This window comes from Anolis carolinensis, unplaced genomic scaffold, assembly GCF_035594765.1.
Source record: "Anolis carolinensis isolate JA03-04 unplaced genomic scaffold, rAnoCar3.1.pri scaffold_13, whole genome shotgun sequence".
NCBI classification, from domain to species: Eukaryota; Metazoa; Chordata; class Lepidosauria; order Squamata; family Dactyloidae; genus Anolis; species Anolis carolinensis.
Window position 1 is genome coordinate 8,413,717 of NW_026943824.1, and position 21,816 is coordinate 8,435,532.

Below are 21,816 nucleotides of genomic sequence, written 5' to 3' on the forward strand. Positions count from 1 at the left end.
GTTAAAAAAAATTGATCTTGGCATTAAATAAATGGGGCCTCCCTGTTCCTTCACCAACTTCCAGCTGACCCTGTGGGTTATTTACCAGTTACACCTACAAAACACTCCTACTCTCAAACACAGTGGAAATAAATTCCACTGGTTTCAATATTATTCTCAAGCATGAATAGAACTTCAGCCCTGGTAACATTAATGGTCTTGACTGTGTTTCAAAGTGTTCAGTAATAAGCTTCTAACTAGGCTGTGAGGGTCTTATAGATTTCATAAAAATACTTTATTACCAGCACAATTCAAAGGTTCCAATGGATGTCACGTTGCTCTACTGGGCCTTCTTCTTCTTCTTTCCTCCCGCCGCGGCCTTGCTGCTTGGCGGCACTTGAGGCACAACGGGAGGCTCTTCTTTTGGCGGAGGGGGAGGCTGCACAGAGATCTCCTCCATCTCTCGGCCCATGCTTTCTTCCAGCTCTAAAGCTGCCTTCTCGGCTGCAGCTGCGGCTTCTTCCAGTTTTCTTAGTTCTTCTGCCTCCCGCATAGCTTTCAACCTGTGATGAAACACGGAGTAGGAAAGCGACCATTGCTTTTTAACATGCTGGAAGCAGCTTTAAACAACCGTAATAAAAGTCAAGTCATAGTCAAGTCAACCAAGAATCCATACCAGCGCTTCTAAACAACACACTTGTTGTTTGTATTGTTTGTATTTATACCCCACTTTTTCTCTGCTAAAGGACACTCAAAGCGGCTAACATGAAAAACCATGATGTGTAAATTAAAAACCTAATACAGTAGAGTCTCACTTATCCAACATAAACGGGCGGGCAGAACGTTGGATAAGCGAATATGTTGGATAATAAGGAGAGATTAAGAAAAAGCCTATTAAACATCAAAATAGGTTATGATTTTACAAATTAAGCACCAAAACATCATGTTATACAACAAATTTGACAGAAAAAGTAGTTCATTACACATTAATGCTATGTAGTAATTACTGTATTTACGAATTTAGCACCAAAATATCATAATGCATTGAAAACATTTACTACAAAAATGCGTTGGATAATCCAGAACGTTGGATAAGTGAGTGTTGGATAAGTGAGACTCTACTGTACTTATAAACATTAGAAATAAATTAAACATACATTTAATATATTTTTAAAAAATATTTAAAAAAGTAATTGTAACAAATAAATAAAACCATTAAATAAATCTATTACACAGTCAATCCTATGTGTTGTTGAAGGTTTTCATGGCCGGAATCACTGGGTTGCTGTGAGTTTTCTGGGCTGTCTGGGCATGTTCCAGAAGCAGTCTCTCCTGATGTTTTGCCCACATCTATGGCAGGCATCTTCAGAGGTTGAGGGGTCTGTTGGAAACTAGTTCAAGTTCACTTTATTATGGTCAATGACCAGCTCATAAGAAGAGGGACACAGTCCAGCACAACACATCAGGTCTATAGGTCGGGAAATTTAAAACTATTGGAAACCAAGTACAGTAGAGTTCCGGTTATTCGACATAAATGGGCGGGCCGAATGTCGAATAACTGATCTGACGGATAAGGGAGGCCCTATTATCCAGCAAGCCGGTTGAAGGAAGTGCCCCGTGCACGTTGCTAGGTAGATAGCAAGCTACCTAGCAACGCGCAAGGGCACTTCTGCCCTGCCTCTTGGGAGACGCCGGTGTGCGTTGCTAGGTAGATAACAAGCTACCTAACAACGCTCAGGGGTGCTTCCTAAGCCGAGTGCTCACCGCTCCGCCCCTTGGGAAGCGCCTGTGCGTGTTGCTAGGTAGCTTGCTATCTACCTAGCAACGCGCACAGGCGCCTCCCAAGGGGCAGAGCAGCGAGCACACGGTTTAGCGAAGCGCCCGTGCGCGTTGCTAGGTAGCCTGCTATCTACCTAGCAACGCGCACGGGCGCTTCTCTGCTCGCCGCCCTGCCTCTTGGGAGGTGCCTGTGCACGTTGCTAGGTAGATAGCAAGCTACCTAGCAACGTGCATGAGCACCTCCCAAGGGGCCTGGGACGTCAGATAATACAGAGTGTCGGTTAACCGGAAGTCTACTGTAAGTGAGGTTTATATATCTGTGGAAAATGAACAAAATCTGGCTACCGGTATTTTAAAAAATTCTAAAATCAGGACATTACATAAAGAGCAACACTCGAAAAGCAAGGGAATTCCAAACAAGAATCAATCAGGGCCATCTAACACCTCCCAACAGCCAGGCCTTGAAACTGCAAGGCCATTAAATGCTAATCAAGGTGGCAAATTGCAACTTTCACACATGCTTCAAGCAGACAAGAGTTCTTTCTCCCACCCTGGCCATTCCACAGATAAATAAACCTCACTTACTTAGTTTTATTGTGCAAAAAGGCCCGCAAAGGCTTGGGTGGGTCTTGATAAATGCCGCCTGGGAAAGGACCCCCTTTTTGACTTGGAGTGAATAAAGACCAGTCCCCATGAAACAAAAAAGGCCACAGACTCACTTTGCGTCTTCTTCCTCCTCCTGAATCTTCCTCAGCAAGTGTAGTTGCGTTTCCCAGACCCTGTTGACCAAAATGGTTTCCTTCACGACCTGCAAGTGCTTGTAGCCACCAAAGAACTTGTTGACAAAGAAAATGTATATCTGGCTCATCCACAGACTGTGCTTGTCCTTTTGTTCGGTTTTGGCATTTTGGAGCTTATCTGGACCACACACAAACAAAAAAAAACACATGGTAAGGCATTTTGTTTGCAGGGAAAGCACACTTTTTGCATTGCCAAAAGTTCCCATCCAGTCCCTGGCTCCTTTAACACAATGATTTCTAGCTGCTGCTGCAAGTCAGAAAAAAACCCAATTTGCACAAGATGGACAAATAGGATGACCTTATGTAATATAGCTATAGTTTATAGTCAGAGGCTTAGAATCCAGTGCAAATCTCAAATGAATTGGCTATGATGGAACCCAGCCCGAGCTTCCATATTTCCACTTTATATAAAAAACTTCGGAGCCTCCGGTGACTCAGCAGGTTAAACCACCGAGCTGCTGAACTTGCTGACTAAAAGGTTGGCAGTTTGAATCCGGGGAGCAAAGTGAGCTCCCACTATTAGCCCCTGCTTCTGCCAACCTAGCAGTTCGAAAACATGCAAATGTGAGTAGATCAATAGGTACCGCTCCGGCGGGAAGGTAACAGCGCTCCATGCAGTCATGCCAGTGGCCACATGACCTTGGAGGGGTCTACGGACAACGCTGGCTCTTTCGATTAGAAATGGAGATAAGCACCAACCCCCAGTCGCAACTAGACTTAATGTCAGGGGAAAACCTTTTCCTTTACCTTTATGTTTTTATTTCAAGTCCTTCTACTGCCCTCGTGTGGCAACTACAGGATTTCACACTGCATCCCACACATCTCAGAACATACAAGTGTTTAAAACGGCAGTCCTCGCTGTTAGCCCCACCTTCTGCCAACATAGCAGTTCGAAAACATGCAAATGTGAGTAGATCAATAGGTACTACGCCTGTAGGTGGGTTGGAAAGCCTTTGGCCAGTTTTCAGGTGAAACATCAGCTAAAGGGATTGCATTTTTATTGCAGGGGCCTCTGGGGGGCTTCAGGATCTGCACTTTGGGGTCCCACAGGGCATCTACAGTCATCTGTGCTTTACAGTCATGAGAAACAACATCCACATTTGTTTACTTATTGTCCCAAAAGACCTCACTGTCTCACCTGCCAATTCTTTCATCGGTGCACTAAGAAGCATCTCCTGCTCCACTCCTGAGGTTGTCAACGGCGGCGTTTCCTCTTCAGCTTTGTCTTCCTCAGCAGCAGTGACAGTGATACTCGTCATTGCGGGTGCTGGAAGGAGCAGAGAAGGCCAAATGGTAAACCCATGGCTCCATTGAGCCCAGGCCCAGTGACGGAGAATGGAGGACGGACCCTGCAGCGTCTCAAGAAGGATGTACAATGACAGAACAGTTCAGTGTTCACGCTGATCGAGTCCTGTTAGAATCATAGAACCACTGGGACTTCTCCAAGAATCCGCAAAGATTATTGCCTGTGGCTCTGAAATGACTTCTGAGGTTTGTCCTGATTCGAGCAAAGCCACTGAATCAATTGGAACAACTATTCAATAATTGACTGAATGGCTCCATTCTACTTAGGGTTAAGCAACAATTCCTATGCTATGCTAATTGTGTGTGTGTGTGTGTGTATGTATGTGTATGTGTGTGTGTGTGTGTGTGTGTGTGTGTGTGTATATATAAGCACACATACATATGTACATATATACCTATCTGCATATATACAATACTAGCTGTGCCTGGCCACGTGTTGCTGTGGCGTTGTCTGGTGGTGTTGGTGAGAAATTGTTGAGGTAGTGGTGGTATTGAATGTCTGTTGTATGGTTCTCTTTATGTTTAGTATGCACACTGAAGTTGATTATATGGCAGTGTGGACTCAAGATAATCCAGTTCAAAGCAGATAATATAAGATTCTAAATGGGTTATATAGCTTTATGGAAGGGCCTTGAGTCTACACTGCCATATAATCCAGTTAAAATCTGATAATCTGTGGAAGAGGCCTAAGTGAGGCCTAACTGTGCCTGTCCCCTGGGCTGAGTAGGTTGCTAGGAGACCTAGTGGGCGGAGCTTAGCCTTCAAACTGGCAGCAATTGGATAAAAACTATTATTCCTCTCCCTGTAATTAGGACTTTATTTTTCTTTTCGTTTTGTTATATCAACCTAGAGCCATGAATGATGGGTTGTGTTGTCAAATTTCGAGGTTGGGGGGCCTGTAGTTTTGTTGTTTTGTCCACTGCCCTGATGCCATCACTCTTTTTATATATATATATATATATATATATATATATATATATATATATATATAATAATACAGTAGAGTCTCACTTATCCAACATAAATGGGCCAGCAGAACGTTGGATAAGCGAATATGTTGGATAATAAAGAGAGATTAAGGAGAAGCCTATTAAATATCAAATTAGGTTATGATTTTACAAATTAAGCGCCAAAACATGTTATACAACAAATTTGGCAGAAAAAGTAGTTCAATATGCAGTAATGCTATGTAGTAATTACTGTATTTACGAATTTAGCACCAAAAATCACGAGGTATTGAAAACATTGACTACAAAATGCGTTGGATAATCCAGAATGTTGGATAAGCAAATGTTGGATATGTGAGACTCTACTCTCCTTCTTTGGAGGCTTTTAAGAAGAGGCTGGATGGCCATCTATTGGGGGTGCTTTGAATGCGATTTCCTGCTTCTTGGCAGGGGGTTGGACTGGATGGCCCATGAGGTCTCTTCCAACTCTACTATTCTATGATTCTATGATTCTATAATAATATTAATTAGATATTATATATTACATGTAATATTACTAATAATATTACAACATATTGATATAGTACAATATAGTAATTTATTGCCAGTATTGTGCTATGCTAATAATATAATATTGTATGTAAATTTAATTTGTAAGCCGCTCTGAGTCCCCTTCGGGGTGAGAAGGGCGGGATATACAATAAATAATAAATAAATTCCATCCCTGATCACTTCACTAGTTGTTTTTCTGAAATGCCCAGTGAGGCCTTGAACACCAGAAGGCATGCATTATACAGGCCAGAAGCCATAGGACTTACACGGAGGAGAATGGCTCCTTTCTTTGCTGGATGATTTTGAAGCATGTCGAGAATGCTTCTCTTCCTTTTTGCCCTCCTTGTGTTTCCCCTTCTGTGCAAATGAGAAAAGGCCAGTCACACAAAGATAGGTCTTTTCGACAATGGAGGTGTTTCAATATAGAGCCAGCACATATAAAACATACATACATACCCCCTAGAAGAAAACAATAAGAAGAACTAATGTCCTATCCTATGTTTGGCGATACGATCAGTAAGCAGCAGAAAATTGTATTTAAAGAAATATACAGTAGAGTCTCACTTATCCAACGTAAATGGGCCGGCAGAATGTTGGATATGCAAATATGTTGGATAATAAGGAGGGATTAAGGAAAAGCCTATTAAACATCAAATTAGGTTATGATTTTACAAATTAAGCACCAAAACATCATGTTATATAACAAATTTGACAGAAAAAAATAGTTCAATACACAGTAATGCTATGTAGTAATTACTGTATTTACAAATTTAGCACCAAAATATCACGATGTATTGAAAACACTGACTACAAAAATGCGTTGGATAATCCAGAACGTTGGATAAGTGAGACTCTACTGTATTTACATCCGGAGCCCCCAGTGGCACAATGGGTTAAACCAGTGATTCCCAAAGTGGGCGCTACTGCCCCCTGGTGGGCACTGCAGCGATCCAGGGGCACCTATTAGGACACAGAGGGCGGAGCTAGGGAAGGGGGCGGGGCCTCCTTCCAAGAGCCCGAGACAGGGCTGAGCCTCTATATTTCTCCTGAGAGGCCTTATAGGACTAAAGGGCGGGGCTCTACCTCCCCGAGGCGCTTGTTAGAACACGGGGGCGGGGTATAGAGGTTCAGCCCTGTCAGGCACTTGGGAAGAGGCCCCGCCCCCTCCTCTAGCCCCGCCCCTTGTATCCTGGCAGGCGCCGCAAGACAGGGATAGAAGCTCAGCCCTGCTTCAGAGCTCGTAACTCCGCCCATCCCAGTCCTGGCCGCCCATTTGTGGCCCCGCCCACCTCCCCCTCCCAACCCTGCATCTTGGACTAGGGGAGAGGCTCAGCTCCGCCCTCTTGAGTAGGAGCCACGCCCACCCCTCTAAGCCACACACCCTTTCCAAGGGGCCCTGAGTAATATTTTTTTCTGGAAAAGGGGGCGGTAGGCTAAATAGTTTGGGAACCACTGGGTTAAATCCTTGTGCCAGCAGGACTGCTGACCGAAAGATCAGTAGTTTGAATCTGGGGAGCAGGGTGAGCTCCTGTCCATTAGCTCCAGCTTCCCATGCAGGGACATGAGAAGCCTCCCATAGGATGGTAAAGCAATATCCCCTGGGCAACATCCTTGCAAATGGCCAAATTCCCTTGTTTCTCAAGTCGCTCCTTTTTTTTTAAAATTGGTTTTTATTAATTTATCAATCCAAATGTACAAGCTCACATTTTCCTCATTCTACAATATCTCAAACACATCACGTTGCATACAATCCGACAACAACAACAAAAATCAAGAACATCCCCAAGCATATTTCCCATCAGTCTTTTAACTTTTCCATTACAACTTCACTATACATCTCTCCACTACACACCTTTCATCTACCTATACATGTTTTATTTTCAATATTACAGTAGAGTCTCACTTATCCAACATAAACGGGCCGGCAGAACGTTGGATAAGTGAATATGTTGGATAATAAGGAGAGATTAAGAAAAAGCCTATTAAACATCAAAATAGGTTATGATTTTACAAATTAAGCACCAAAACATCATGTTATACAACAAATTTGACAGAAAAAGTAGTTCAATACACAGTAATGTTATGTTATAATTACCGTATTTACGAATTTAGCACCAAAATATCATGATATATTGAAAACATTGACTACAAAAATGCGTTGGATAATCCAGAACGTTGGATAAGTGAGTATTGGATAAGTGAGACTCTACTGTATTATTAATGTATAATTCAAAATGTATAAGTATACATTCTTTCCTCATTTTACAGTATCCCAGACATATCACATTGAATGCAATCCAACAATAAAGAAAAATCAGAATCAAAACATCTTTATGCATATTTCTCATCCATTTTAGACTTTTCCATTACAACTTTACTACATATCTCTCTACTACACCTTTTTATCTACTTATACATGTTTATTTATTATTATTATTATCGCTCTCAAGTCGCTCCTGACATGAAAAAAAAATAATTCCTAGTTCATTAGGAGAATGGTGGAATATCAAGCCAATCTCTGGCTCAGCCATACGTTGAAACCTCAGCACAATGAAGGGGGATATAAAGGAATGACCCATTGCACCAACCTCAGACTTCTTTGTCTTGCTGCCTTCGCCGAAGTGCACAATCTTGCTGGCGGACGACTTGGAGCTCTGGCGGCGAGTGGCGTCTGTTGTTTCGTTGCTCGTTTCCCCGCTGCTTGTGGTTCGGGTCTGAGCAGACTGGCCGGTTTGTAAACAAATACAAACACAGGTCAGTTTGGTTACGAAGAGTGGGAGATCTAGTTAAGACAGGGCTGAGATAACAGGAAGTGAGAGGCATCTATAGACCAGGTTGAGGCAAACTTGGGTCCTGCATGTGTTTTGGACTGCAACTCCCACCATTCCTAACAGCCTCGGGCCCTTTCCTTTTCCCCCTCAGCCGCTTATTTCATTTAATTGTATACTGTTTTTGAGGCATCGAATAGTTGAAATGTTGTAAATAAGAATAGGTAAATAAAGATGGGAAAAACTGGCTTTGTGAACCAAACTGAGATTGTGTTTCTGTGAGCTTTCCAGGCTGTATGGCCATGTTCCAGAAGCATTCTCTCCTGACGTTTCGCCCACATCTATGGCAGGCATCCTCAGAGGTTGTGAGGTCTGTTGGAAACTAGGCAAGTGGGGTTTATATACCTGTGGACATTAGTCCAGGGTGAGAGAAAGAACTCTTGTCTTAGGCAAGTGTGGATATTGCAATTGGTCTGGGGCCAGCGTACCTGAGGGCCCGCTTATCACCCTACCAACCCCAGAGATTACTTCGGTCTGAAGACCAAAATTTGCTTGAAGTCCCTAACATACGGACTTATCATTTGTCTTCCACTAGGCAGAGAGCCTTCTCGGTTGTAGCCCCTCAATTATGGAATGCCTTGCCAGTGGAAACTCGAACCACCCGAGACTTACTTGCCTTTCGGAAAGCCTGCAAAGCCTTGCTCTTCCGACAAGCGTTCAATGGGTGAAAGACTCGGGGCTATGTCTGTTTTTATTGTTGCTTTTATTGTTGCTTTTATTGTTGCTTTTATTGTTTTTATTGTTATTTTAAAGCCAAATGTATTGTTTTAATCTATTTTTGTAAACCGCTCCGAGCCAAACCGGGAGTAGCAGTATATAAGTTTAATAATAATAATAATAATAATAATAATAATAATAATTGGCCAGCTTGATTAGCATTGGATGGCCTTGCAGCTTCAAAGCCTGATTGCTTCCTGCCTAGGTGAATCCTTTGTTGGGAGGTGTTAGCTGGCTCTGATTAGTTTCAACAGAAAGGAGGACACCATAAAAGTAAAGGTTGCTTACCTGTAACCATGTTTCTCCGAGTGGTCATCTGTGAAATTCACACATCCCCGCCCATCGTCCCCACTATCTTGTCATGCCTTTGTTTCTCTTGCTGCCGTCATGCGGCGGACATGGGGAACTAAGGCGGTAGCCCCTCCCACTGGCTATATACCTTCATGGGGAGTGGGCGGGGCTTCCGCCAAAACGTATCTTAGAGCTCTAGAAGATTCCAAACTGACTGCGCAGGGAAATACCATATGTGTGATTTCACAGAGACCACAACGGAGAAATGAACAAAATCTGGCTGCCAGTATTTAAAAAAACTCTAAAATCAGGACAGTAAATAAAGAGCAACACTCAAAATACACGGGAATTACAGACAAGAATCCATCAGGGCCAGCTAACACCTCCCAACAGAAGATTCCCCCAGGCAGGAAGCGACCAGGCTTTGAAGCTGAAAGGCTATTCAATGCTAATCAAGCTGGCCAATTGCAACATTCACACTTGCCTCCAGTTCTTTCTCCCACCCTGGACATTATTCTACAGATATATAAAACAGACCTCAAAACCTCTGAGGATGCCTGCCATAGATGTGGCTCAAACGTCAGGAGAAAAGGCTTCTGGAACATGGCTATACAGCCCAGAAAATTCACAGCAACTCAGTGATTCCGGTCATGAAAGCCTTCGACAACACATGATGCTGAGACTGTGGCATATTGCAAATTTTATGATTTTTTGTATAGCTGACCAGAGGGATTTCTAATGGAAATCTGGACAGTGTCTGGAAGGCCTGAATCCATTAAAAAGTCCAATCCTGTTCCTAGATGTTCAGAACTAAGCCTTTAGTTCCCTCTTTTTGTCCGAAAAGGTTCATGTCCTTATCAGTGCCGCTGTGCTGTCCGCCGTAGAAATGACTTGATAGAATTGCAAAGGGTTAATGAAAGCGTAGGGCATTATGGGAGAGGCAGTGGGCGGGATCATGCCAATTTCATGCCAATGGGGAGACAGGAAAAAGTCGAACCTCCACAGTGAACAAATATACGTAAAATCTAGGATTAAATTGTCTCTATATGAATGTTTCTAATTGGGTGTTAAAAAATATTGGGTTTGTTGAGCACATTGGCAGGGGTTGCCGAGTGGAGAGTTCAAAGACGTTTCCAGGCGCTTTTGCGTATTCACGGCACTCCCAGTAACGTGAAAGATCCTCGGAAGGAGGGACCTGGGCAGCTCAGAAAGCGTTTGGTATCGCTTCTCGGCCTTTTGGCTAAGATCAAGTGTAGTATCTGTTCTTATCAGTTTAATATCTGATACGTCCTCTATTTGAGGACTATATATTAAATGGATTTTTGGGCCTGGGAGATGGAATAGGGGCTTGCTCCATCCACTCCACGCATCGACCTGGTATTGCAGTGCCTCCAGGAACGGTGCACCTCCCTCTGGGAGGAATAAAATTGGTGCAAAAATAGATGAGGATTTCACTTTCTTCTTTCAGTGTTGTCTTTCTGGAAAATCTGGGTGGGGGAGTGTAGGTAAAGGTAAAGATTTTCCCCTGACATGTCGCAGCCAATTTAAGCTCTCGATTCAAACCTGTAACCTTTCAAATAGAGCTTGGGGTCCACATTTGTCCTAGGGGCTAACACCCCAAACTTACTAGCATTTTACAGAGGGGAGGAGCAGGCTGAGGGTGGGATATTTGGAGTTTGTTTAGCTTTTAATTGTACTTTTGTTGTATTTTAACCATATTTTAACATTTGCAGGTTCGAATCCAACCCGGGGAGAGCTCTATCAGCTCCAGCTCCATGCGAGGACATGAGAGAAGCCTCCCACAAGGATGGTAAAAACATCAAAACATCCGGGCAATGCGACTTGCAGTTTCTCAAGTTGCTCCTGACACAAAGAAGAAAGGTTATCGAGCCCCCTGTGCTGCAGAATTGTTAGGTTTTACTGAGTCATGCACTGCTAATGGGCTTCTATTGGGAATCATTTGGGGAATGTGTTTGGGCCTACTCTAGGTGATTGTCAATGATGCAATCCTGAGTTTGGGTTGGGTTAATTAGTTGGTAACCAATCAGTGATTACTATGTGTATGTATTGTATATAAGGAACCATGTTCAGTGTATTTTCCCCCCCCTTTCCTTTCCTTTTCGATGTCGTGACGTCTATATGTAATTAAACCTACTACTACTTGGACAAGATACTACGTTCTGTGGTGAGTCTGTAATATCATCTAGACTGGGGGAAAGACAGTAGTAAAAAACTGACAATGGCCGGGCATGTGCTCAAGAGTCTACTATGGAAGCAGACAGAAAGTACTGAGCAGACGTAAGCTACTGGAAGGCGCAGAGACTCTGCAAGCATAAAGTTAAGTCTTAACAAGAATCCATGGTACAAATAAGTAATAAAGATCAAACTGCAAAGACTCTAGCACAAGCCAGCAAGGGTGGTCCCAGTGGTGATTGGCATACTTGGTGCAGTGCCTAAAGAACAGCATTTGAAAACAATCGGTGCTGACAAAATCACTATCTATCAGCTGCAAAAGGCCACACTATTCAGATGTGCATTCATTATTCACAGACCCTTGGGAAGTGTCCAATGTGTTATCCAATACAAAAGCCAGCATCGTGATCTTATTTGCTATGTACTTATCTTATTGTGTATCATAATAATAATAATAATAATAATAATAATAATAATAATAATAATGGGAATGTCCCCCCTCGCAGGTGCCACCTTGACGTGGTGGAGGGGCTTAACTGCTGCAATGATGACAACTATGTGGCTCAAATAATTCATTGGAACTTATGCCTCAAGTACCACCTCCCAGCAGCAAAGAACTGGTGGGATCACAAACCTGCAAAAGTATTGGAAAATGAGCACGCAAAGATACTGTGGGACTTCCAAATCCAGACTGACAAAGTTCTGGAACACAACACACCAGACATCACAGTTGTGGAAAAGAAAAAGGTTTGGATCATTGATGTTGCCATCCCAGGTGACAGTCACATTGACGAAAAACAACAGGAAAAACTCAGGACCTCAAGATTGAACTTCAAAGACTCTGGCAGAAACCAGTACAGGTAGTCCCGGTGGTGATCGGCACATTGGGTGCCGGGCTAAAAGATCTCAGCCGGCATTTGGAAACAATAGACATTGACAAAATTACGATCTGCCAACTGCAAAAGGCCACCCTGCTGGGATCTGCACACATCATCCGAAAATACATCACACACTCCTAGACACTTGGGAAGTGTTCGACTTGTGATTTTGTGATATGAAATCTAGCATATCTATCTTGTTTGCTGTGTCATAATAAAATAATAATAATAATAATAATATCCAGCATATCTATCTTGTTTGCTGTGTCATACAATGTTGTTGTGTGAATGTAATAATAATAATAATAATAATAATAATAATAATAATAATAATAATAATAAACAGCAGCAGCAATTCCTGCCCTCCACATAAGGCCTGTCCGGAGCGCACCTGTCCGGAGGAGTGGTCCTGGGGGAGTGGGGAGAGCCGGGCCCCATCCATGTAGTCCTCCGTCCTGAAAGAGCTGCCCGACTGGCTGGCCGCCTCCGCCTGGTGCTTCAGCATCTCATCCGTGACAAAGAGCAGAGCGCAGTCCAGCAGGGCTTCAAAAAACTCAAGAAACACAATCTGGAAGAAAAGCCAAAGGTTATAATGCTATCATTCCACTTTAAAGGGAGAGCAAGCCAGCTGCAATTAACTGCAATGAATCACTCTGACCAGGAGGTCATTCGAGGCCCGCTCGGAGCCTATGTTTGTTTGTCTTTGTTCTATGTTAAAAGGCATTGAATGTTTGCCTATATGTGTAATGTGATCCGCCCTGAGTCCCCTTCGGGGTGAGAAGGGCGGAATATAAATGCTGTAAATAAATAAATAATAAATAAATATGACAATCTGAAATTTGCATTTCACAAAGAGAACGATAGAATTCGCAGCCTTGGGCCTCCGTAAACTACAAATCCCAGAACTCCATTGGATATTGCCACAGCAGCTAAAGCGGAACACAGCATTATTAACACTACAGTGCAGTGGAGTCCAGACTCCCACAGGAAACAGACTCTTTCCACGGCAGTTCTACAAATGGATTTCCGAAATACACACCCACCTCGTTCTCCAAATTTATGTCCTCCCCAGTGCGGACACATGGGCTGTCTTTCGCCAGAATGTTCACAACTTTGGTGGCTGTAAGTTGCCTGTTTATGAGCTTTAAATCCTACAAATGGAAAGAAGACTTTAGCCGCAATTCCCTTTCTACATCTGGGAGGGAGCAAGGGAGGGCTTCAGGTTTGGGCAGATGGGGCATTTGCTAACAAATGGAAGGCAGTAGGATCATTATCCACAAGTGAAGTGCTACAGCAGAGCCACAAACTCCTTAGTGGGATTTACAAAAGCTGCAGAAAAGCCGTATAAAAGAACCTTCAGAAACTACCTGAAGAAGGGATTTTGATCCAGAAACAAGGGTTACAAAATACCCAGGAATCCTTGTTGTTCTACATTCCTTTGTTCTACATTCCTTTATGGCAGGGGTCCCCAAACTAAGGCCCGGGGGCCGGATGCGGCCCATCGAAGCCATTTATCCAGCCCCCACGGCACAAGGGCAGAAGGGGGTTGGGCTAAATGACCCAAGGGGTCTCTTCTTCTCTTACAACCATTATTATTAATTATTATTAATAATAATAATAATAATAATAATAATAATAATAATAATAATAATATTGAGGCTGGGAGGCCATCTGTCAGGGGTGATTTGTTTGTGCTTTTGGTGCACAAAGGCAGAAGGGGGTTGGACTAGATGGCCCAAGGGGTCTCTTCCAAACACCATCATCATCATCATCATCATCATCATCATCATTATTACTATTAACATTGAGGCTGGGTGGCCATCTGTCAGGGGTGCTTTGCTTGTGCTTTCGGTGCACAAAGGAAGAAGGGGATTGGACTCAATGGCCCAAGGGGTCTCTTCCAACCCATTATTATTATTATTATTATTATTATTATTATTATTATTAACATTGAGACCGGGAGGCCGTCAGGGGTGCTTTACTTGTTCTTTTTGTGCACAAAGGCAGAAGGGGGTTGGACTCAATGGCTCAAGGGTTTATTATTATTATTATTATTATTGACATTGAGGCTGGGAGGCCATCTGTCAGGGGTGCTTTTGGTGCACAAAGGCAGAAGGGGATTGGACTCAATGGCCCAAAGGGTCTCTTCCAACCCTCTTTATTATTATTATTAATTATTAATGCTCGGTGGCCAACTATAGTCCGGCCCTCCAATGGTCCAAAGGATTGTGAACTGGCCCCCAGTTTAAAAAGTTTGGGGACCCCTGCTTTATGGTTTACATTCCTTTTGCGCATCTCCAAAACATTAACTTACATGGGACTATGATAAATTTATCTAAAGTGTGAACCACAATATACAGTTGTTTATTCCTTTGACCATGCATTTCTAAGACGTTTATCTACGTGGGACAATACTGGAATTTAAAGTGTTTTACTCAGTTATTGAACATACTTACTGAAAAAACATACAATCATGAATATAATGTTTGATGTAATGCTGTAAACAGTTTGTATTTGTGTATTACTCATGCGCCTGTAAGGATTATAATTTGTCTGTTACCATTGTTTTATTCTGTATATTAGTTAGTAGTAGGACAACTGTATCTTTACACGCATTTGCTAACTGAGCCCAATCCAATATCGTTTCCCAATGAGCAAAGAGCATGAAATGTACTCAGAAAGGCAGAGGCAGCAAATGATCGGTTCCAATTCCGGCCACCCCTTGGCTTCACCTCTGGCTCTCCATCCTCTCCCGACTGTTGTCAGATCAGGACTATCCCAGGCCCTGTGTTATTGCCCCAACCCTATTCTCCATCTTCATCACTATGAAACTGCACCTTGTTGATGGGAAACTTAGTAGAAACCATCTATCGGACAGATGGCAAGCTATTTAGCCTCCGCAGGATGAAAGCCAAAACCAAGGTCACAACAACTTGTTATAGAACTCCAATATACGGATGATAATATAGTCTGTGCTCATTCGGAAGAAGACCTACAAACTACTCAATTGCAACATTCACATTTGTCTCAGGCAGGAGTTCTTTCCTTGGACTCTCCACAGATATATAAAAACCCCACTTGCCTAGTTTCCAACAGACCTCACAACTATGCCTGCCATAGATGTGGGCAAAATATCAAGAGGAAATGCTTCTGGAACATGGCCATACAGCCCAGAAAACACACAGCAAACCCATCTATATATATAAATGAGTGATGGCATCACGGCGACCCACAAAACAACAAAACTACAGGCCCCCCAACCTCGAAATTTGACAACACAACCCATCATCCACGCCTCTAGGTTGATACAACAAAAAGCCAAGAAAAATAAAGTCCTAATTACAGGGAGAGCAATAATTGCTTTTATCCAATTGCTGCCAGTTTAGAGGGCTAATCTCTGTCCACTTCGTCTCCTAGCAACCAACTCAGCCAAGGGACAGCCAGGGTTCAGTTAGGGACAGGCAGATTTAGGCCTGACTTAGGCTTCTTCCACAGATTATCTAATTTGCACTGGATTATATGGCAGTGTAGACTCCAGGCCCTTCCACACAGCTATATTACCCATTTATAATCTTATATTATCTGCTTTGCACTGGATTATCTTGACTTGAGGAAACAGCCAGGCTTTAAAGCTGCAAGGCCATTACATGCTAATCATTTTCCCTAATTGCAGCATTCATACTTGCCTACAACAGACAAAAAAAAACCAATCAGAAATATTGTATATTCACAACCTTTAGGAAATAATATCCCCTGATGGCGTAGCATGTTAAAGCGCTGAGCTGCTGAACTTCTGGACCGAAAGGCCGCAGGTTTGAATTGGGGGAGCGGAGAGAGCCCCCACTGTTAGCCCCAGCTTCTGCCATCCCAGAAGTTCGAAAACATGCAAATGTGAGTGCATCAATAGGTACTGCTCCGGCGGGAAGGTAATGCCGCTCCATGCAGTCATCCCCCATGACCTTGGAGGAGTCTATGGGCAACGCCGGCTCTTTGGCTTAGAAATGGAGATGAGCACCAACCCCCAGAGTCGGACACGACTGGACTTAATGTCAGGGGAAAACGTTTACCCTTTACCTTAACTACCACCAATTCCTCAATACTTTATTTCCCATACCACCATACTTCGCCACAGCAACACGTGGCCGGGCACAGCTAGTTTTATTTTATTTTACTTAAGTGATATTTGTCTTTACTGTTCTAGTGTAGCACAGATCCTATGTAGAATCATACTACGTGTTTTTGACATTAATATTGAAATCTGAAATATATACAGAAAGTCTTTACTTTCTGTAGGAAGTGTTTTTGCCTTTTCCAGCTTGTCTGCGGCAAAACAGACCCAGGGACAACCCAAGGACAACCCGGGGACGCCGATGCTTACTTTCAGCATCCAGAGAAAGTGCCTCATCTTCATGGTCGGTTCATGCGGAGGGAGGGCGCTCGGTCGGCAGAAATCCCTGTGTATCTCCCAACACTTTTCAATGTAACTGATGGCGTAGACAGCTTGCTGCCGGTCACCGAACATGACTCCTGTCGACATAACAGAAAACGCCGGGAGCGTTTGGATGTTGTTTGTTTGTTGAATCACTGTATCCTAGAGTTAAGGGCAATCCAGTCCAACCCCCTTCTTTCTGCCAGGAAAGGACTTCCAAAAACACAATCAAAGCACCCAAGAGAGATGGCCATCAGAAGCAGGCAGCTACCTTTGATCTGGCAGGCGTTGGGAGTGATGTTCTCAGCCATCAGTTTGGAGAAGCACTTGAAGAGGCAGGGAGTTGTGTCTCTGGGTCAAAAGAGGATACAAGAGCAGTTTCATACATTTGGAAGAACTTGTGCTGAAGACATGGGGAAACTTTGTCCCTGCAGGCGTTTTGGACTCCAACTCCCACCATTCCTAACAGCCTCAGGCCCTTTCCTGAGACTGTTAGGAATGGTGGGAGTTAAAGTCCAAAACACCTGCAGGGACAAAGTTTGCCCATACCTGGTCTACACTGTCATCCTCTTCCCTGGAACACAGAAAAAGCCACGTATTTATTTATTTATTTATTATTTTATTACATCACTTCTACCCCGCCCTTCTCACCCATCAGGGGACTCAGGACAGCTTACAATATAAACATACACATCAAAAAACAGTTTTCATCAAATTTAAAAATCGTCGAGATTAAAAATTACAATAACATTAAGAATATACATTAAAAATATACATAATTATACATTTAAATATACATTTAATGCGCTTTCCATGTCCAGGTGGAGTCTGTCAATAGGTCATATATTCATATCTCACTTTTGCTGCTACTCGTGCTCAAATGCCTGGTCCCATAACCACGTTTTTGTTCTCTTTCGGAAAGACAGGAGGGAGGGAGCCTGCCTGACTTCACTGGGGAGGGCGTTCCATAAGCGGGGAGCCACTACTGAAAAGGCCCTGTCTCTCGTCCCCGCCAGCTGCACCTGTGAGGCTGCCGGGACTGTGAGCAGGGCCTCACCTGACGATCTTAAGCTTCGAGGTGGGTCGTAGCGGGGGACACGTTCAGACAGATAAGCTGGGCAAACTTACACAAACTCCTTGTAATAGATGTGGAAGGACAAATAAATCAGATACGTCAAAAACATCCGCAGGAGTAAGGTTTCGTATGGGGAATGAATATCTTCAGGTAGTGTTTTGTCTACAAAAGAAAACATGATTGTTAGAATCAGGAGAGAACAGTAACCTTACATTCCAATCGGAGAAGCCACTGGTATAAATGCTTTGTCCAGGAGTGCATCTACTCTGTAGATTTAATGCTGTTTGATGGCACTTTAACTGCAATGCCTCAATGCTGTGGACTCCTGGGAGTTGAAGTCCAAAACACCTGGAGAAGGGCCAAAGTTTGCCCATGCCTGGTCTACACTGCAAGGTTGCAAGGTCAACAGACTTCTATTTGAAGGACTGTGCTTGTATGTACAGTAGAGTCTCACTTATCCAACACTCAGTTATCCAACATTCTGGATTATCCAATGCATTTTTGTAGTCAATGTTTTCAATATATCATGATATTTTGGTGCTAAATTCGTAACTACAGTAATTACTACATAGCATTAATGTGTAATGAACTACTTTTTCTGTCAAATTTGTTGTATAACATGATGTTTTGGTGCTTAATTTGTAAAAGCATAACCTAATTTGATGTTTAATAGGCTTTTTCTTAATCCCTCCTTATTATCCAACATATTCGCTTATCCAACATTCTGCCAGCCCGTTTATGTTGGATAAGTGAGACTCTACTGTATGTCTGTATGTGTCGTCAAAGATGTCTCTGTGACTCCCACTGTGACTCCCACCAACAATGGATCTGGACCAAACGTGGCACACAGATCCTCTATAGCCAATAGAAAATACTGGAGGAATTGAAAGGGGCAATGATGGGAGTTATAGTTCACCCATATGCGAAGAGCACTATAAGCCCCACCCATGATGGATGTGGACCAAACTTGATAAAAAGACCCGTCATAACGAACTTTAACTACTAGTGAGGTTTGGGGGCAATGACCAATGATGATGGGAGCTGTAGTTTACTGACAACTTTATGAATTTTATAATGGAACCACTCAGAATTAAAAAATAAACAAACAATGACTATATCTATATTGTATGTACAGTAGAGTCTCACTTATCCAACATAAACAGGCCGGCAGAACGTTGGATAAGCGAATATGTTGGCTAACAAGGAGAGATTAAGGAGAAGCCTATTAAACATCAAAATAGGTTATGATTTTACAAATTAAGCACCAAAACATCATGTTATACAACAAATTTGACAGAAAAAGTAGTTCAATATGCAGTAATGCTACATAGTAATTACTGTATTTACGAATTTAGCACCAAAGTATCACGATGTATTGAAAACACTGACTACAAAAATGCGTTGTGTAATCCAGAATGTTGAATAAGCGAATGTTGGATAAGTGAGACTCTACTGTATCTACATATAATAAAAGTGGAAATACGTGTCTATGTCTGTTTGTATGTATATATGTATGTGGGTGGATGTGTATGTATGTTTCACGGCAATTTCCAAGATGGTTCCCACTTTCAGAGAGCCCTGTGACTCCTTCCAATGACAGGAAACAATCCCCCCCACCCCATGACCAACAGAAAATATTGGATTTTCTGGAAGGGATAGGCCCTGGATTTTGGGAGTTATAGTTTATCCACATCCAGAGAGCACTGTGAACCCAACCCATGATGAAAGTGGACCAAACATGGCAGGCATACCCAACATGGCCTACTGTAAATACTGGTAGGGTTTGGGGAAAATGGACCTAGGATCTTGGAATTTGTAGTTCATCTACAATCAAAGCTGCCTTGAGTCCCCTCGGGTGAGAAAGGTGGGGTAGAAAAGTTGTAAATATAAATATAAATAAATTGTAAATAAAGAGCACTGTGAACCCAGGCATCCGTAGTTACAATACATGGCACTACAAAAGACCTTACACAGGGCATTAAGCTGATATAGAAATACACTAGAGCAGGGGTCCCCAAAGGGCCGTGGGCCGGATGCAGCCCTCCAAGGTCATTTACCTGGCCCCTGTCCTAAACTTTAGATTTAGGGTTGACCTAAGTCTACCTGCTCTTTGGACCTCTCTTTGCTTATCTATGGCCTTATGAGAACATCTAGATGGTCTTTGAAGGTCTTTTTGCTTAGCTACGGCCTTATGAGACCATCTAGATGGCTTTTGGAGGTCAATTTCCTTACCTATGGTCCTATGATACCATCTAGATGGCCTTTGGGGGGCCCTTTCCTTACCTATGGTCTTATGAAACCATCTAGATGGTCTTTGAGAGTCCCTTTCCTTACCTATGGTCTTATGAGACCATCTAGATGGCTTTTGGAGGTCACTTTCGTTACCTATGGTCCTATGAGACCATCTAGATGGCCTTTGAGGGTCCCTTCCCTTACCTATGGTTTTATGAGATTGTCTATATGGCCTTTGGGGGCCCTTTCCTTACCTATGGTCTTATGAAACCATCTAGATGGCTTTTGGAGGTCCCTTTCCTTACCAATGGTCCTACGAGACCGTCTAGATGGCCTTTGAGGGTCCCTTTCCTTACCTATGGTTTTATGGGATTGTCTAGATGACCTTTGGGGCCCCTTTCCTTACCTATGGTTTTATAATATTGTCTAGATAGCCTTTGGGGGCCCCTTTCCTTACCTATGGTCTTATGAAACCATCAAGATGGTCTTTGAGGGTCTCTTTCCTTACCTATGGTCTTATAAAACCATCTAGATCGTCTTTGAGGGTCTCTTTGCTTATCTTTGGTTTTCTGATAGCCTGATGAGATCATCTAGATGGCCTTTGAGGGTCTCTTTCCTTACCTATGGTCTTATCAGATCGTCTAGATCAGGGGTCCCCAAACTAAGGCCCATGGGCTGGATGCAGCCCTCCAAAGGTCATTGACTTGGCCCCTGTCCTAAACTTTAGACTTAGGGTTGACCTAAGTTTGAAATGACTTGAAGGAACACAACAACAACAATCCTAATTTTGGACTATTTCATAGTCCAGACCAGGGGTCCCCAAACTTTTTAAACAGGGGGCCAGTTCACAATCCTTCGGACCGTTGGAGGGCCGGACTATAGTTGACCACCGAGCAATTAATAATAATAATAATAATAATAATAATAATAATAAATAACAACAGCAATAATAATAAAAAGAGGGTTGGAAGAGACCCTTTGGGCCATTGAGTCCAATCCCCTTCCGCCTTTGTGTACCGAAAGCACAAGCAAAGCACCCCTGACAGATGGCCACCCAGCCTCAATGTTAATAATAATAATAATAATAATAATAATAATAATAATAATAATAATAATAATAGTAATTAATAAAGAGGGTTGGAAGAGACACCTTGGGTCATTAAGTCCAACCCTCGTCTACCTCTATGCACCAAAAGCACAAGCAAAGCACCCCTGACAGATGGCCACCCAGCCTCAATGTTAATAATAATAATAACAATAGTAATAGCAATAATAATTTAAAAAGGGTTGGAAGAGACCCTTTGGGCCATTGAGTCCAATCCCCTTCTGCCTTTGTGTACTGAAAACACAAGCAAAGCACCCCTGACAGATGGCCACCCAGCCTCAATGTTAATAATAATAATTAATAAAGAGGGTTGGAAGAGACACCTTGGGCCATTAAGTCCAACCCTCGTCTGCCTCTGTGCACCAAAGGCACAAGCAAAGCACCCCTGACAGATGGTCACCCAGCCTTAATGTTAATAATAATAATAAAGGTTGGAAGAGAAGAAGAGACCTCTTGGGTCATTTAGCCCAACCCCCTTCTGCCTTTGTGCTGTGGGGGCCGGATGAATGGCTTCGATGGGCCGCATCCGGCCCCCGGGCCTTAGTTTGGGGACCCCTGGTCCAGACCATGAATCAGCCCTCCACTTTAAAAGTTTGAGGACCCCTGTACTAGAGATATCCAGTGAAAAGAATAATGGAATGAGAACATAATGTATTACATGAGAAGGAAGTTTACTAAGCACCAAAACTAGAAACCTCATCTATTT

At 42.9% G+C, this 21,816-nt stretch overlaps 1 protein-coding gene, 1 long non-coding RNA gene and 1 other non-coding gene across 4 annotated transcripts in view; 2 read left to right on the forward strand and 1 right to left on the reverse strand.

Annotated features, from left to right (window-relative positions):
- Positions 1 to 244: 244 nt before the first annotated feature.
- LOC100564477 (radial spoke head 10 homolog B2) overlaps positions 245 to 21,816 on the reverse strand; it is a 45,206-nt gene continuing 23,634 nt past the window's right edge. For both annotated transcript variants that reach the window (XM_003227638.4, XM_062964427.1), the window contains exons 12-21: positions 17,827 to 17,935; positions 16,970 to 17,049; positions 16,648 to 16,796; positions 13,313 to 13,420; positions 12,661 to 12,837; positions 7,951 to 8,085; positions 5,629 to 5,719; positions 3,697 to 3,825; positions 2,478 to 2,676; positions 245 to 542 (exon numbers count right to left, since the gene is read on the reverse strand). In XM_003227638.4, the coding sequence (XP_003227686.3) occupies positions 320 to 542; positions 2,478 to 2,676; positions 3,697 to 3,825; positions 5,629 to 5,719; positions 7,951 to 8,085; positions 12,661 to 12,837; positions 13,313 to 13,420; positions 16,648 to 16,796; positions 16,970 to 17,049; positions 17,827 to 17,935 (1,400 nt within the window). In that variant the 3' untranslated portion in view covers positions 245 to 319. The remainder of the gene's footprint in view (positions 543 to 2,477; positions 2,677 to 3,696; positions 3,826 to 5,628; positions 5,720 to 7,950; positions 8,086 to 12,660; positions 12,838 to 13,312; positions 13,421 to 16,647; positions 16,797 to 16,969; positions 17,050 to 17,826; positions 17,936 to 21,816) is intronic.
- LOC134294184 (uncharacterized) lies at positions 9,984 to 12,507 on the forward strand. The gene is made up of 2 exons (XR_010001156.1): positions 9,984 to 10,416; positions 10,932 to 12,507. It is a non-coding gene; the product is annotated as an uncharacterized LOC134294184 (long non-coding RNA).
- Positions 10,419 to 10,609, forward strand: LOC134294246 (U2 spliceosomal RNA). The gene has a single exon (XR_010001212.1). It is a non-coding gene; the product is annotated as a U2 spliceosomal RNA (small nuclear RNA).